Source organism: Glycine soja, chromosome 5, assembly GCF_004193775.1.
Source record: "Glycine soja cultivar W05 chromosome 5, ASM419377v2, whole genome shotgun sequence".
NCBI lineage: Eukaryota > Viridiplantae > Streptophyta > Magnoliopsida > Fabales > Fabaceae > Glycine > Glycine soja.
Window position 1 is genome coordinate 27523135 of NC_041006.1, and position 12216 is coordinate 27535350.

At 35.9% G+C, this 12216-nt stretch overlaps 1 protein-coding gene across 1 annotated transcript; it reads right to left on the reverse strand.

Moving 5' to 3' along the window:
• Nucleotides 1–8809: 8809 nt before the first annotated feature.
• Nucleotides 8810–12216, reverse strand: LOC114412429 (probable LRR receptor-like serine/threonine-protein kinase At4g37250). The gene is made up of 2 exons (XM_028376331.1): nt 10224–12216; nt 8810–9679 (listed from the first exon to the last, which is right to left on the reverse strand). Exons 1-2 carry the CDS (start codon nt 11851–11853, stop codon nt 8997–8999), a joined length of 2313 nt encoding a protein of 770 aa, XP_028232132.1. The 5' UTR covers nt 11854–12216; the 3' UTR covers nt 8810–8996.

The window sequence follows — 12216 nt, forward strand, 5'->3', positions numbered from 1 at the left end:
TTAGCAAAGGCGAGTGAAGTGAGGAAAGTGTTACTTGCTCGTGAGTCGCTCCATCTTTTGTATTGCAAAGACAATAAAGTTTTTGCTGATAATTCTAATGAGTTAACTATTTCTGCTTCTCCTAGTGTTGAACTCTTATTGTAGGAATTTAAAGATGTCATTCCCAAGGAGATTCCTCATGGACTGCCACCTTCAAGAGGCATAGAACATCAAATTGACCTCCTTCCAGAAGCTTCATTGCCTAATAGGTCAGCTTACAAAAGCAATCTCCAAGAGACTCAGCATAAGGATGCACAGGCTAAAGTTGAGTATGTGAAAAGATTGCATGACCAAGTGAAGGCACAAATTGCAAAGAAGAATGAAAGCTATGCCAAGAAAGCTAACAAGAACAGGAAGGAAATGATACTTGAACCAGGTGATTGGGTTTGGGTACACATGAGGAGGGAGAGGTTCCCTAAACAAAGGAAGTCCAAACTTCAACCTAGAGAAGACAGACCTTTCCAAGTCCAATCATGTTTTCTTATTAATTAGTGAATTTTTTAACACTAATAGGGCTTACAAATTAAGCTCTGTGTAGTTCTCATGTGTGTTATAAGCTTATAGCCTTTAGGAATCTGAGACACAACTTTGAAATGATATATAACTCTCATGTAAAGGATCCTCATTCGATGATATATAACTAAAAATGACTCTTCACTCTCACTTGATAGGTAGATAGTATATTTTGATTGGAATGTGCGCATGGACATGAAGGTTCCCATTTGATGTAATTTTTAAATTTATAATATACATTCTAATATGGCTACTAATATACGTTTAGTGGAGAATAAATAACTATTTCTTCCAATTTCCCTCCTTTTTCTTAGACAAAAGACTTGATTACTGAAATTGAGTTGCTTGAAGAAGAGGTTATAAATCATGAGCAGCAAGTACTTTCTCTGTACAGGAGTGTTTTTGAACAGTGTGTTAGTCGGTCAACTTCTCAACAAAGTTCTGTTATTGCTTCACCTGCTCATACAAGGCAAGGATCCAGGAAGCATCCGAGTATAATTTCAAGTGCATTCTGTTCATAAAAAAAATCCCTCTATGAACCCTGCAAGGTCTAGTTTCTAATAATGACTTGAGGAATAAAATCTTTGGGTATAATCATGCTCCTTTATCACGTGGTAAAGGCAACAATTATTTTAAAAAGACTTGTTTTGATTCCACCAAGGTAAGATCTACATTGATAATATTGATCTTCTATTATATGTGCATTGATTGTTTCCTTTGCTTTTGCTGTTAATGGATAGCATTTGGCTCAAAGTTAATTGGTTTTATTTATGTCTCTAGCTACAAAAAATGTGGCATACTTTGAATTTCTCCAAACAATATGCTTTTTTGAATATTATATTGGTGATTATTGGACTATCTTCTGTTAGTTCCACAATTTGACCTCAATCCTGATACTAGTTTTGGAAAACATTGGCTAATTTTTTCTCTGTCAGTACTTATGTAAAATTTGTCTCTGATTTGCCATGAAGAGGACTTTAGAGGAAAAGAAATTAGCTTGTGAGGAGGCAAGGAATGCTGAAAGATTAGAAATGCAAGCTTTTCATGAGAAGATTGCCCTTGTTGAAGTTTTTTCTAGGGTATTTTGTTGAAGAGTGGGTCTTTTTCCAAGGTAAACAGCTGAAACTCATGGCTAAATTCATAATGTTTTGTCCTTGAATGTATATCATTTTCTTTTATCTTTTCTTAGGTGTACAAGAAAATGTCAAAACACACTACAAGCTGATGCAGGATATACAAGAACAAATATTAACATACTATTGTTAGTTGAAGTTTGCTCTGGCATTTATCATTATGATTGAAAATTTTATTATCAAATCACCCTGTAAACTGTGGTAAGAAGCTTTTTCATTTTTGTTTTTTTTTTTAAAATTTGTTTCCTAGCCTTGGGCAGTACAAATTTGTTTTTGAATTCAAAGAGAATGTTTCCGAGCCTTGGCCAGTACAAATTTGAGAATCTAGGTATGTTGTTCTTTCTCTGCAGCCAATGTACCATATGATATTTATCTGCATTATATAATCCTGATGTAAATTTGTGTCGGAATAAAGTGCCTATGGACCTGACCAAGTGCTTTACCATTTATATTATTAATAGATTTTAATTTAAAACCAATAATATTACTATAATTTTTGTTAGAAGTTGATATATTTTACAAAATTCATTTGCTGCCCAATTTGTGCTAATTTAACATGAAATTTTTATTTAAAAATAATATGAAATTTTTATTTAAAAAATAAAGAAAATATTTTTTAATAATATTTATATAATTTTTTAACAATAATAATTTCATTATTTTAATTTTTTTAAAAGACATTCTAAGACAAAAATAATCTTAGAATGGTAGTCTTCTAAAACGATTCTTAGCTTAGAATGGTACCTTTTTCTAAGACGGTTTTTTTTAACCGTTGTTGAAAGTCTTGACTTTTGACGACGTTGGCTTCAAAGACAGTTCAAAACTGAACCCTCTTTGAATGTCCTTTACAACCATCTTTGTGTGTGGTTTTTGCAATAGTGTTAATGAGGATTAGACAATGTACAAGAAGATGTACCATTTAATTTTATTTATTTTATAAAGTATTAATATTTAGTAATGCATAATAAAAATGGTTGTTGGCTTGTATGCAAATTAACAAGCCACTAAATTTGAAAAAAATGATGGAACTGATAAACCAAGAGGGGGTGAATTGGTTTCTAACTCAAATTCAACTTAAAAAATCAAAGTTAAAAAAAACTTATTTTCCAAGGATCTTATCACAAACTTTTGATAAACCAATATTTAATCAATCACCCTTAACACAAAAACTTTGTTTAAGTTCTTTCTCAAAAATATATTTTCTTTTAACCTTCAGTAAATTAATCAAGACTAGATTGAGAAAGCAAGATAAGATCAAGAGAAGAGATGTACACCAATTTTTATACCGGTTCACTCTCTATCTTTAGAGAAGCTAATCCAGTTATCTAATCCAACCCGAATTAGATTTTCACTATGCATAAGACACCCACCCAATCTTAGGGTCCTTTGTGAATAAGAGCCTAAGAGAAACTTACCCTTAGTCCAAACTAGAAAACCTATTGTAGCATGCCTTCAGAAATTCATGCATATGCTAACAATATGTAACACATACGAAAGAATGAATCAAGGATAGACACAACCTAATTAATTATATGCAAGAACCTTGCTCGAGTGAATGAGTGTCTTCTTGAACTCAAGAGAAATTCACAACTCACTTTTCACCATGAGATATTCAAAAACGAAGTTTAGAAGTTGTGAGTCGCACACTTTTTCTAAGCACTTAATCTTCTTTCTTCCTTTCACTTATTTCATTTCACTTTTTTTCGAGCACACTGAAATGAGAACACAAGCTGGTTATTTATTGAAAAAATAGTTATAACCATCCGTAATCGATTAAATAGTCATTGTAATCGATAATTTCAAAGAAGTAATCGACTATATTATCATTTCAATCGATTAAAGTGTTCGTCCCAACATCTAAAAAATTTCAAGAACAAAGTAATTGATTAGATTCTTGATGTAACAGATTAAAGTGTTCTTGATAGCTTCTGGGAACACTTTTAACAGAGAAGTAATTGATTACGATTATCTGATAACCGATTAAAGAAGAGACTAATGAAAAACTAGTCATTGTCTCAATTGAACTGTGTAATCGATTACAGTTGACTTGTAATTGATTAAACTAAAACGAGAATCTTTCTACAAGCTACAAACACTTGTGTAATCGATTACAATTAGCCTTGAAATCGATTAGAACAAACAGTTTTATGCACTAAAGAAGTTTCTAACTTTAGAAATAATCTTCTTTCCTCTACATGATGTACATATGAAAATATAAAGACTAAGATGCAACAATCAATACAAATGTCACTTAAAGAGTTGAACATGTAAAAAGATAAAACTTCTTCATCAAGCTTCTTCATGTTGCTCCACCTATCTCTAACAAACTTGATTAAATTTTGTCATTAGGAGTCACATTATGAATAAGGGACTCTTGCTATGCCTTTGGACTCCTATGTGTATCTCACAAAGTTATGAATAAAAACAGATTTGGATGAAATCTGAAATTAGCTTTGTGTTAAGTGTGAGAAAATTGTTCTCTCCTAGTTCTTATGTAGAACCTTAAATTCTTATTAAATAATTCCTATTTTCTATAGTGAATTCTTCTCAACTTATCTGTCTCTAGGGATTGTGGTGCTGTTCCTTTTCATTTCTTATCTCAATCCAATCTTTCCTTTTCTTCCATAAAATTTTCCTTTAATGTTGGATCTATTGAAATGCTGAAATTTGATCCATGAAAAGGGTTCTTATCATTTGGTATTCAGAGCAAGGTTCCAGCATCCGTTTCAGAAAATTTGAATTGCATCAATTGTATGCTTGCGGAATCGTTTTTATTTTGTCTTGTTCGATCTTTGCGTTTGGGTGCCTTTGATTAGTCCAGATCTGCACTATTGGTGGTGTCAATTCTAGTAAACCCCCTGCGCGAGCTTCTTCTTGGTCTATTTGGGTCAATTTTGTTCAATTGATTCAGGATATGCACCAATTTTAATTTGTGTTATTTGTCAATTTCTTTTAAATGCCATTTGGTGCTTATGACTTTGTGCCAATTTTTGAATTGAGTTTCTTGGTCTCAATTGAGTGTGCTGATTGGTACCCTTGTGTGCTTTGTTGGATTCAGCATTACTGTGCGTTTTGAGTTTGATTGGTCTTTGCGCTTTTGTTTCAAGGCCTGATCCATGAGTTCCTATTAATTTTCAATTGGTGCTTCTATGTGTCACTAGTTAATTGGTTCATGTTTTAATTTCCAATCTAGATTTGTGCCTTTGCATCTATTAGTGTGTACATGTCCAGTTTGCATTGTTTTGTTCCTATATTTGTGCACTTGATATTTGGGTAAAAAAAAAATCAGCACTTAAATATTCAGTGTTCTTGAGAGACGTTGATAAAACCCTTTTATTTGATCCATAAAATTTAGGTTCTTAGTGAGTTTGGCTGTTTTTGCAAATATCATAAGTTGTAGAACCAAAATACAAAAAAAAAAACCCTAGTGCCCAGATTGCTTGATTAAAGAAAAAAAAAAGAAAAACTGCACCTCTTTTAAGCTCTTTCTCTTAGTACTAACTACTCACTTCTAAGCCTACTTACACATACTTGCAGTAGCTATTGGTTGTGTCTGTCTATTTGCTGAATTTTTTATTGTCTTATTTGATCCTCTATTTCGGTTGTCCGTGTTTCTTGTTGAGTCTCCTTTCTTTTCATTGTTTGCCACTTGGTTTTGCTCTATTGTAAGAATTGGAGGTTGACTTTAAAAAACTCAAAGAGAGCAAAGTGAGTGGTAAAAGACAAGAATGAAATATTACACAAAAGTCTAATTGAGAGCAATAAACACGAGTGTTACATTTTTAAGAGTGTAAACACGTGAGAAGAGTGGTGAGGTCTTTTCTACTTTCATTTTTTGTTATTTCTCTTGCTTGAAGCATGACAGGTATAGGTGCTGAAGATAATAGGTTACTCATTGATGCAATCACAACCCAAATGCAAATAATGTTGACAAAACATATAGAGGAGTTTTATTGGAGAATTGAACAATTAGAAAATCAAGAGAATTATGATGATGATAAGGAAGAAGGAGGAGGAGAAGAGATGATGATGATGGTGATGTTAAAGAGGACAAAATTGAAGGAGTGAAGCTCAACATACCCCTTTTCAAGGAAAAAGTGATCAAAAAGCTTATTTGGAGTGGGAGATGAAGATTGAGCTAACTCTAATCTTATTATAAGATCTTACTCTTGCGATGATTGATTTTCTGTGGCTTATCAATTCTTTTGGAATTGTGGCACCTTTCCATCTTGTCCCATTGATTCTCATCAAATATGCCACTTGATTTTGCTTTGGAGTCTCTATGCCAAGATTTCCTATAATGATAGTATAGTTTTTTGTTGTCTTTTTATTTTCAATCATGTACCATTAAAGAAAAAACATTTTTAAAATATTGCTAATTATTTGCCACACATTTGTCCTTCTCTCACACATTGTTTTTATTTATATTATTCCTTTCTTTTATTAAATATATTTAATTGAGAAATTAATTCTTATAGTAAGTAGTTGATAGTTACAAATTTGATTTGAGTAAATATATGATTATAAATATGATCAGGGTGAAATTAATAACAATACAATAAATATAGGTTTATTGAATAATATATGATTCGTTTAATAAAAAAAATTGATCTAATAGTTCTAAATTAAAAGTTGCATATCTAAGTATGTTATTTTTAAATTTAATTTAAAATCTAGATTATCATGTAATTTTTGTATAAATTATTATTATTATTATTACTAATTTAATTTGAAATCTAGATTTAACCACTCATAAATATTCGAGTCTCTCTCATATAGATTCTTTCAAATCAATGGTTGTGACTAAATTAAATTTCGATCTAACGGCCCCTAAATGTTCATATCTCCTTTATATAGATTCTTTCAAATTATTGGTTGTAGTCAAATTAAAATCTTGATCTAATGTCTCCTAAGTGTTCAAATCTACTTTATGTAGATTGAATCGAATCAACGGTTGCTATCAATTCAAAATTTCAATCAATGATTCAAAAAGTTTCAAGTCTCCTTTATACATAGTATGTAGATATAGATAGATAATCAAATCAATTGTTGTAAAATTATAATCTTGATTTAATGGCACCCAAATGTTCAAGTATGTTATATATTTATTGCATGAAATTAATAGTTGTTGTCAAATTAGAATTTCGATTCAATGACTCACAAATTTTAAATTATCTTTACATATAGTATATAGAATATAGATTTGTTCACTTTTGTACCATTAATTATTTTTGCTTAAAATAATTATTATGAAACTCAACAATCATTTATAATATATGACAATTGGAGATATAAGGTTGGCTCAGTGGTTAAAAAAACATATGAAAGGAGAATAAAGGGGGGAGAGGTCCCGGATTCGAATCTCTCAACTAACATTTATAACAAAACTAACCTACTAACATTTATCGATGAAAAAAGGTGACAATTTATAATTAAATGTCAACATAGAAATCTTATACTATCAATATATTTCAATAACCCAAATTTCAACAAACCTCAACCATTGTCATTTTTGTTTTAAATTGTTCCCTGCCTCGTTTAGAAGAACAAGTATAGTTTTCTTTTAACAAACGTCATCACAAAATCTTCAACTGTGAACCAAAGTCCAAATAGACATACCAATTCTTAGAATTATGCTATCTAACGTTAAGTAATGTATATTGTTAATTTTGCATTTTTTTTTATCAAAATCGGTTATTCAAATTTTCTTCTTTATTAAAAGTTGGCTTAAATATGACTCTTGATATATACTCGACTTTTGCATTTGATTCCTGATAAATTTTTCTTTCGAATCTACTTCCTGATATTTAAAATTTTGTTTTAGATATCTGTCATCAGTTAAGTCGGATGTGTTCGTTAAATATTTGATAACGCGATTTATGACAACTCAAAAACCGCTTGTATTAATTTGTTTCAAAATCAAATTAAAAATTAATTTTTTTCCTCTCATATTCCACCCTTCTTTTTCGCCTCTCTCTCTTCCGTCATCTTTTCTTTCTTCCTCCTGGATGGAAGTTCAAAAAACCACCCCAAAACTATAACAATCTACGATTTGTGAGGTTGTTGATCTCAATCTGCAAAACCTGCTCCAGCAACCGATCAAATTTGGATGGCAACAGACAAGCGGGACCTCTCGCCGTCGAAGCTGTCATAGTATAACTCAAAGCTGCTCTTGTCGTCCTTCCCCGGTCCCTAAAGCATGATCATCAGGTTGAACATCGGCGACGATGGAGTCACTCGTTGTTATGGTTCGAAGGAAGTCGCGTTTGAGCGAAAGATGAAGAGAGCGTTCTAAAGGCTATCTTCCTTCACGCACCTTCCTAACTCGCGCCCGCCTCACGCTCAACCGAATCCTCACCTCCCTCACAAAGGCAAAGTGCTTCCCCGCCGCAATTTTCCTCTACGCCTAAATGGAGTCTGACGCTACCCCTGCCACGTCACTCTCACCATCCTCATCAACTGCTTTTGCCATGTCGACAAGGTCGTTCTCTCCTTCTCCGTCTTTGGGAAGTTTCTCAAGCGTGACCTCTCCTATGATGTCACCACGCTCATCAATGGCCTCTGCCTCAACAATGTTGTTTCCACTGTACTTAAATTTCACAACGAAATGGTCATAGATGGCTTCAAATCCAACAAAATCACTTGATGGAGGAAATGGCTTGGAAGGGTGTTTTTGTTGATGTTTATGTGTTTATTGTTTTGATTGATGTGTTTTGTAAGAAGGGGATAGCGGCGGGGGGGAGGCATAGGAGGTGTTTGAAAAAATGATTAAGAGAATTTTTTTTAAACAAATACTGGTGATTTTTGAGTCATCACAAATCGTGTTATCAAATATTTAATGGACACGTCATTACTTAATTAATGACATTGATCTAAAAATAATTTAAAATATCAGGGAGTAGATGCAAAAAAAAATTATCAGATATCAAACACAAAAGTCAGATATATACTAGAGATAAAAAACAATTTAAGTCTTAAAAATTGGTCTAATATTCTTAGAAATTATAATTACGTTACAAAGTTTAAAGAACCATCATATATGAGAAAATAAATAATAAACATAGTAATTTCAGTGACTAGAAAAAGGAATCAAGATCCTTGTTAAAAAAAAAAAAAGGAAAAAAAGAAGAAGAAATGAAGATATAATCTATTCCTTGAAAATTAGCAAATCAATTGGCAGAGAGATCGTCAGTGGACCTGGCACAATTACAACACACACTATTGAATCAATCACAAAAACCTATTAGTCAATCATAAGTACACTTTTTTTCTTTTTTCTTTCTACAAAACCTATGTGTGGCATATCATGGTTTAGACACTATAATAATAGGAGGACGAAGAAGAGGAGGATGAGATCTTTTCAAGAACTTGTAGCACCTCCTTCATTGGAGGCCTTTTTTGCGGAACGCTAGACATACAACTATACCCTAGCTTGAAGTAGGCCAACAAGGCCTCCTCCCTACACTCCATGTCGGCCCGTATAGCCATATCAACCATGCGCAAGGCCCGATTATTATCCTCCACCAAAAGCCCGGGCCCTTGGCCCATATCATCCAAAACCACAATCTTCCCCGTTAGCAGCTCAAGAAACATGACCCCAAAAGAGTACACGTCCCACTTGGGGTGAGGCTTGAGGTTCCTGAGCGACTCGGGTGCATGGTAAGGAGACACACCACTTATTGAACTCGGGCTTGGGCTTGGGCTTGGCCCAAACGTGATATCTTGGAAACTATCTCGTGACGCTGTGGATCTCTTGCTCCCAAAAATACGCGCGGACCCGCCAGCCTTATAGCTTGTGTCACCCGTCACTATCCTCTCAAGCCCAAAGTCTCCAATCTTGGGCTCCATGTCGTTGCCTAACAGAATATTGCTAGGCTTCAAGTTTCCATGCACGTGCTTCTTCTCGTGGAGGTAAGCCAGCCCACGTGCCACCCCTTTTGCTATCTTGAGCCGGATTTCCCACGGCAAATGACTCGGCGATAGCCCCAACTTCCCTGTCAACATTCCAAGCACACAAATTTTTACTTTTCCATCATCATCATTCATCACCACAGTAACATTGACCAAAGTTGTTGCACCAAATACACTAATAACCAATACTACTTTTCTTTTCCTTCTACACGAAAATGCACAACAGAACAATTATTTTGGTGTAACATGGGGAGAACTATAAGAACAATATAACAAGTTAATTGAGCGTGGCAGTGTTAATGAATGATACAAACATGAAATGCTCCTGTTTTTCGAGAGAGGACACGAGAAGAGTGTGACGAGAGAGAGAGAGAAACAAAATGGCATATTGGGTGTTCCCAATTATGGTTACGCGTTTCACTATCAGAAACGACCCATGGCACTATTACTACATCTCGACACGGTTGACTAGAGATGAATTAAGGTAAAAGGATTCAGTTGCAACTACTCTACCGTCGTTGTCAACATTATATCAAGCGCATTTTAACAAAACCCAAGCCACTAATGCTAACAAGGACACAGAACAAGAAGCGAAGAGAAGGGACATGAACATGAGTAATGACTTACTGTAACGAACATTGGCGAGGCAACCGTTCGGAATGAAGTCGTAGATGATGAGCTTCTCATCGTGTCCCCAATAGAATCCCCGAACGCGAACCAGATTAGGGTGCACCAGTTTAGCAATAACCCGAACCTGGTTCTCGAAGTCCTTGAACCGCTCCACGCCGCTCTCGCCAATTCTCCGAACCGCCAACGACGTGCCGTCTTCGAGCACGGCCTTGTACATTATGCTGGACCCCGTGGCGCCCAATATGTACGCCGAAGCCTTCAGCAGCGTTTCGAGCTCGAGTTGTCGTTCACCGTCCACCGTAACAAGAGTCCCCGTTTTGTTGTTCTCTTGTTGCGGACCCTTACTATTATTGTGATTATTATTAAGATTCTGGTTATTCTGTCCTGCGGCGGCGGCACCCTCCAAGTCGCTATCGGAAGAGCTTGTTGTCTCCGAAGACTCTTCCTCTTCCGTTCTCTTCCTCAAACACGACCACCTCGTGAAGCCTCTTGACTCCGAGGTTGTCGACGAAGAACTCTCGCTTCTGCTCCTTGTTATAGCCGCTTCGTTGTTCGTCTTTGAACCCTCCTCCTCCTTCTTTTTCTTCAACCGGTACACGTAGACAAACAGCACGGCCAAGATTCCGACGCCGACGACGTCTCCCACCACGATTCCTATGATCGTTCCTTGTTTGAGACCACTCTGTTTCTGCCCCGTCGGCGCCAGCGGAGAATCGTCTAAATTCTTCGGGATTGCGGCGATTGCAGGAGGAGAAATAGGAGCGGAAGCTTTCGGTTCCGACGACGGCGAAGAAGGAATAGGACATGGGTTCTTTGTCATTTCTCCACACAGATTAACGTTGCCAGAGAAAGACTTCGAATTCTGATTCGTGAATACAGCGGAGTCAGGAACTTCGCCGGTTAAGTTGTTGAAAGAGAGATCAACGGTGGCGTTTCCCGGAATCCTCGCCGCGAACTCCGTCGGGATTTCGCCGGAGAATCTGTTGTAGGAGATGTTCAAGTAACGCATGACATCACCGCCGAAATCCGTGGGAAGAGAACCGTTCAAGAGGTTTGCAGACAGATCCAAAACCTGCAACGTTCTTAACCCGCTGGGAAGAAAGCCGAACAAGTAATTGTTCTTGAACGAAGCCTGAGTTAGGTTTTGCATGTTGGAAAAGCCTTCAGGCAATTTTCCCGCCAAGTCATTGTCGGAGAGGTTAAGAAACTCAAGATTCCGAAGCTGAGTTATGGACTCCGGAACCTCACCTGTGATAAGGTTGTTGGAGAGGTTAAGGAACCGAAGCTCGGAGGCTTGGGAGAGAGACGAAGGAAGAGACCCGTTAAGGGAGTTGTTGGAAAGGTCAAGAATTTGAAGATGTTCAATAGAACCCAGATCGGAAGGAACCGAACCTAGAAGCTGAGAATTGGGAAGAAACAACGATGTGACGCGGTTTTCCGTGGAACAAGAAACTCCGTTCCAGGAACACGGTGTCTCGTCACTGTAGTTCCAGTTTGCGAGAGCGTAGAGTGGGTCGTTTAACACAGCGTACTTGAAAGAGAGTAACAAAACACCGTCTCTACTTAGAGCACAACATTGGTTAACAAGAACCAATGAGATTATCAGAGTTTGAAAGAGGAGACTCATGATTTCATTTCACCCTATGATCCCACATCGCTGAGGGTAAGAAGAACGGTGGTAGAAAGAGGAGATAAAAGGGTAACGGGGATTTATTGCGATTGGACAGAGGGCCATGTGTCTGTGTATAGAAGAAAAATAAAATATATAAAACAGCTCACCAAAAACCGAACCTCTTTACAAATATGCTCTCTGTGCAGCTACGCTGCTATGATTTATGGTTGAGCTCCAAATAGTTAACTACGTAATGGCTTCTCTTCTCTCTCTCTCTCTCTCTTCATAGTACTCTATTTGTAAAGTAATATGCGTGTATAGTATAGCATCTTTTTCTACTACTACTAGACATGCAGGTCGAGTTGGAAAAATTTGTTA

Coding starts and splice junctions, on each gene's coding strand:
- LOC114412429 (XM_028376331.1), bottom strand. CDS start 11,853: ATGAGTCTCCTCTTTCAAACTCTGATAATCTCATTGGTTCTTGTTAAC. Junction 9,680..10,223: donor CCTCGCCAATGTTCGTTACA/GTAAGTCATTAC, acceptor GAATGTTGACAG/GGAAGTTGGGGCTATCGCCG.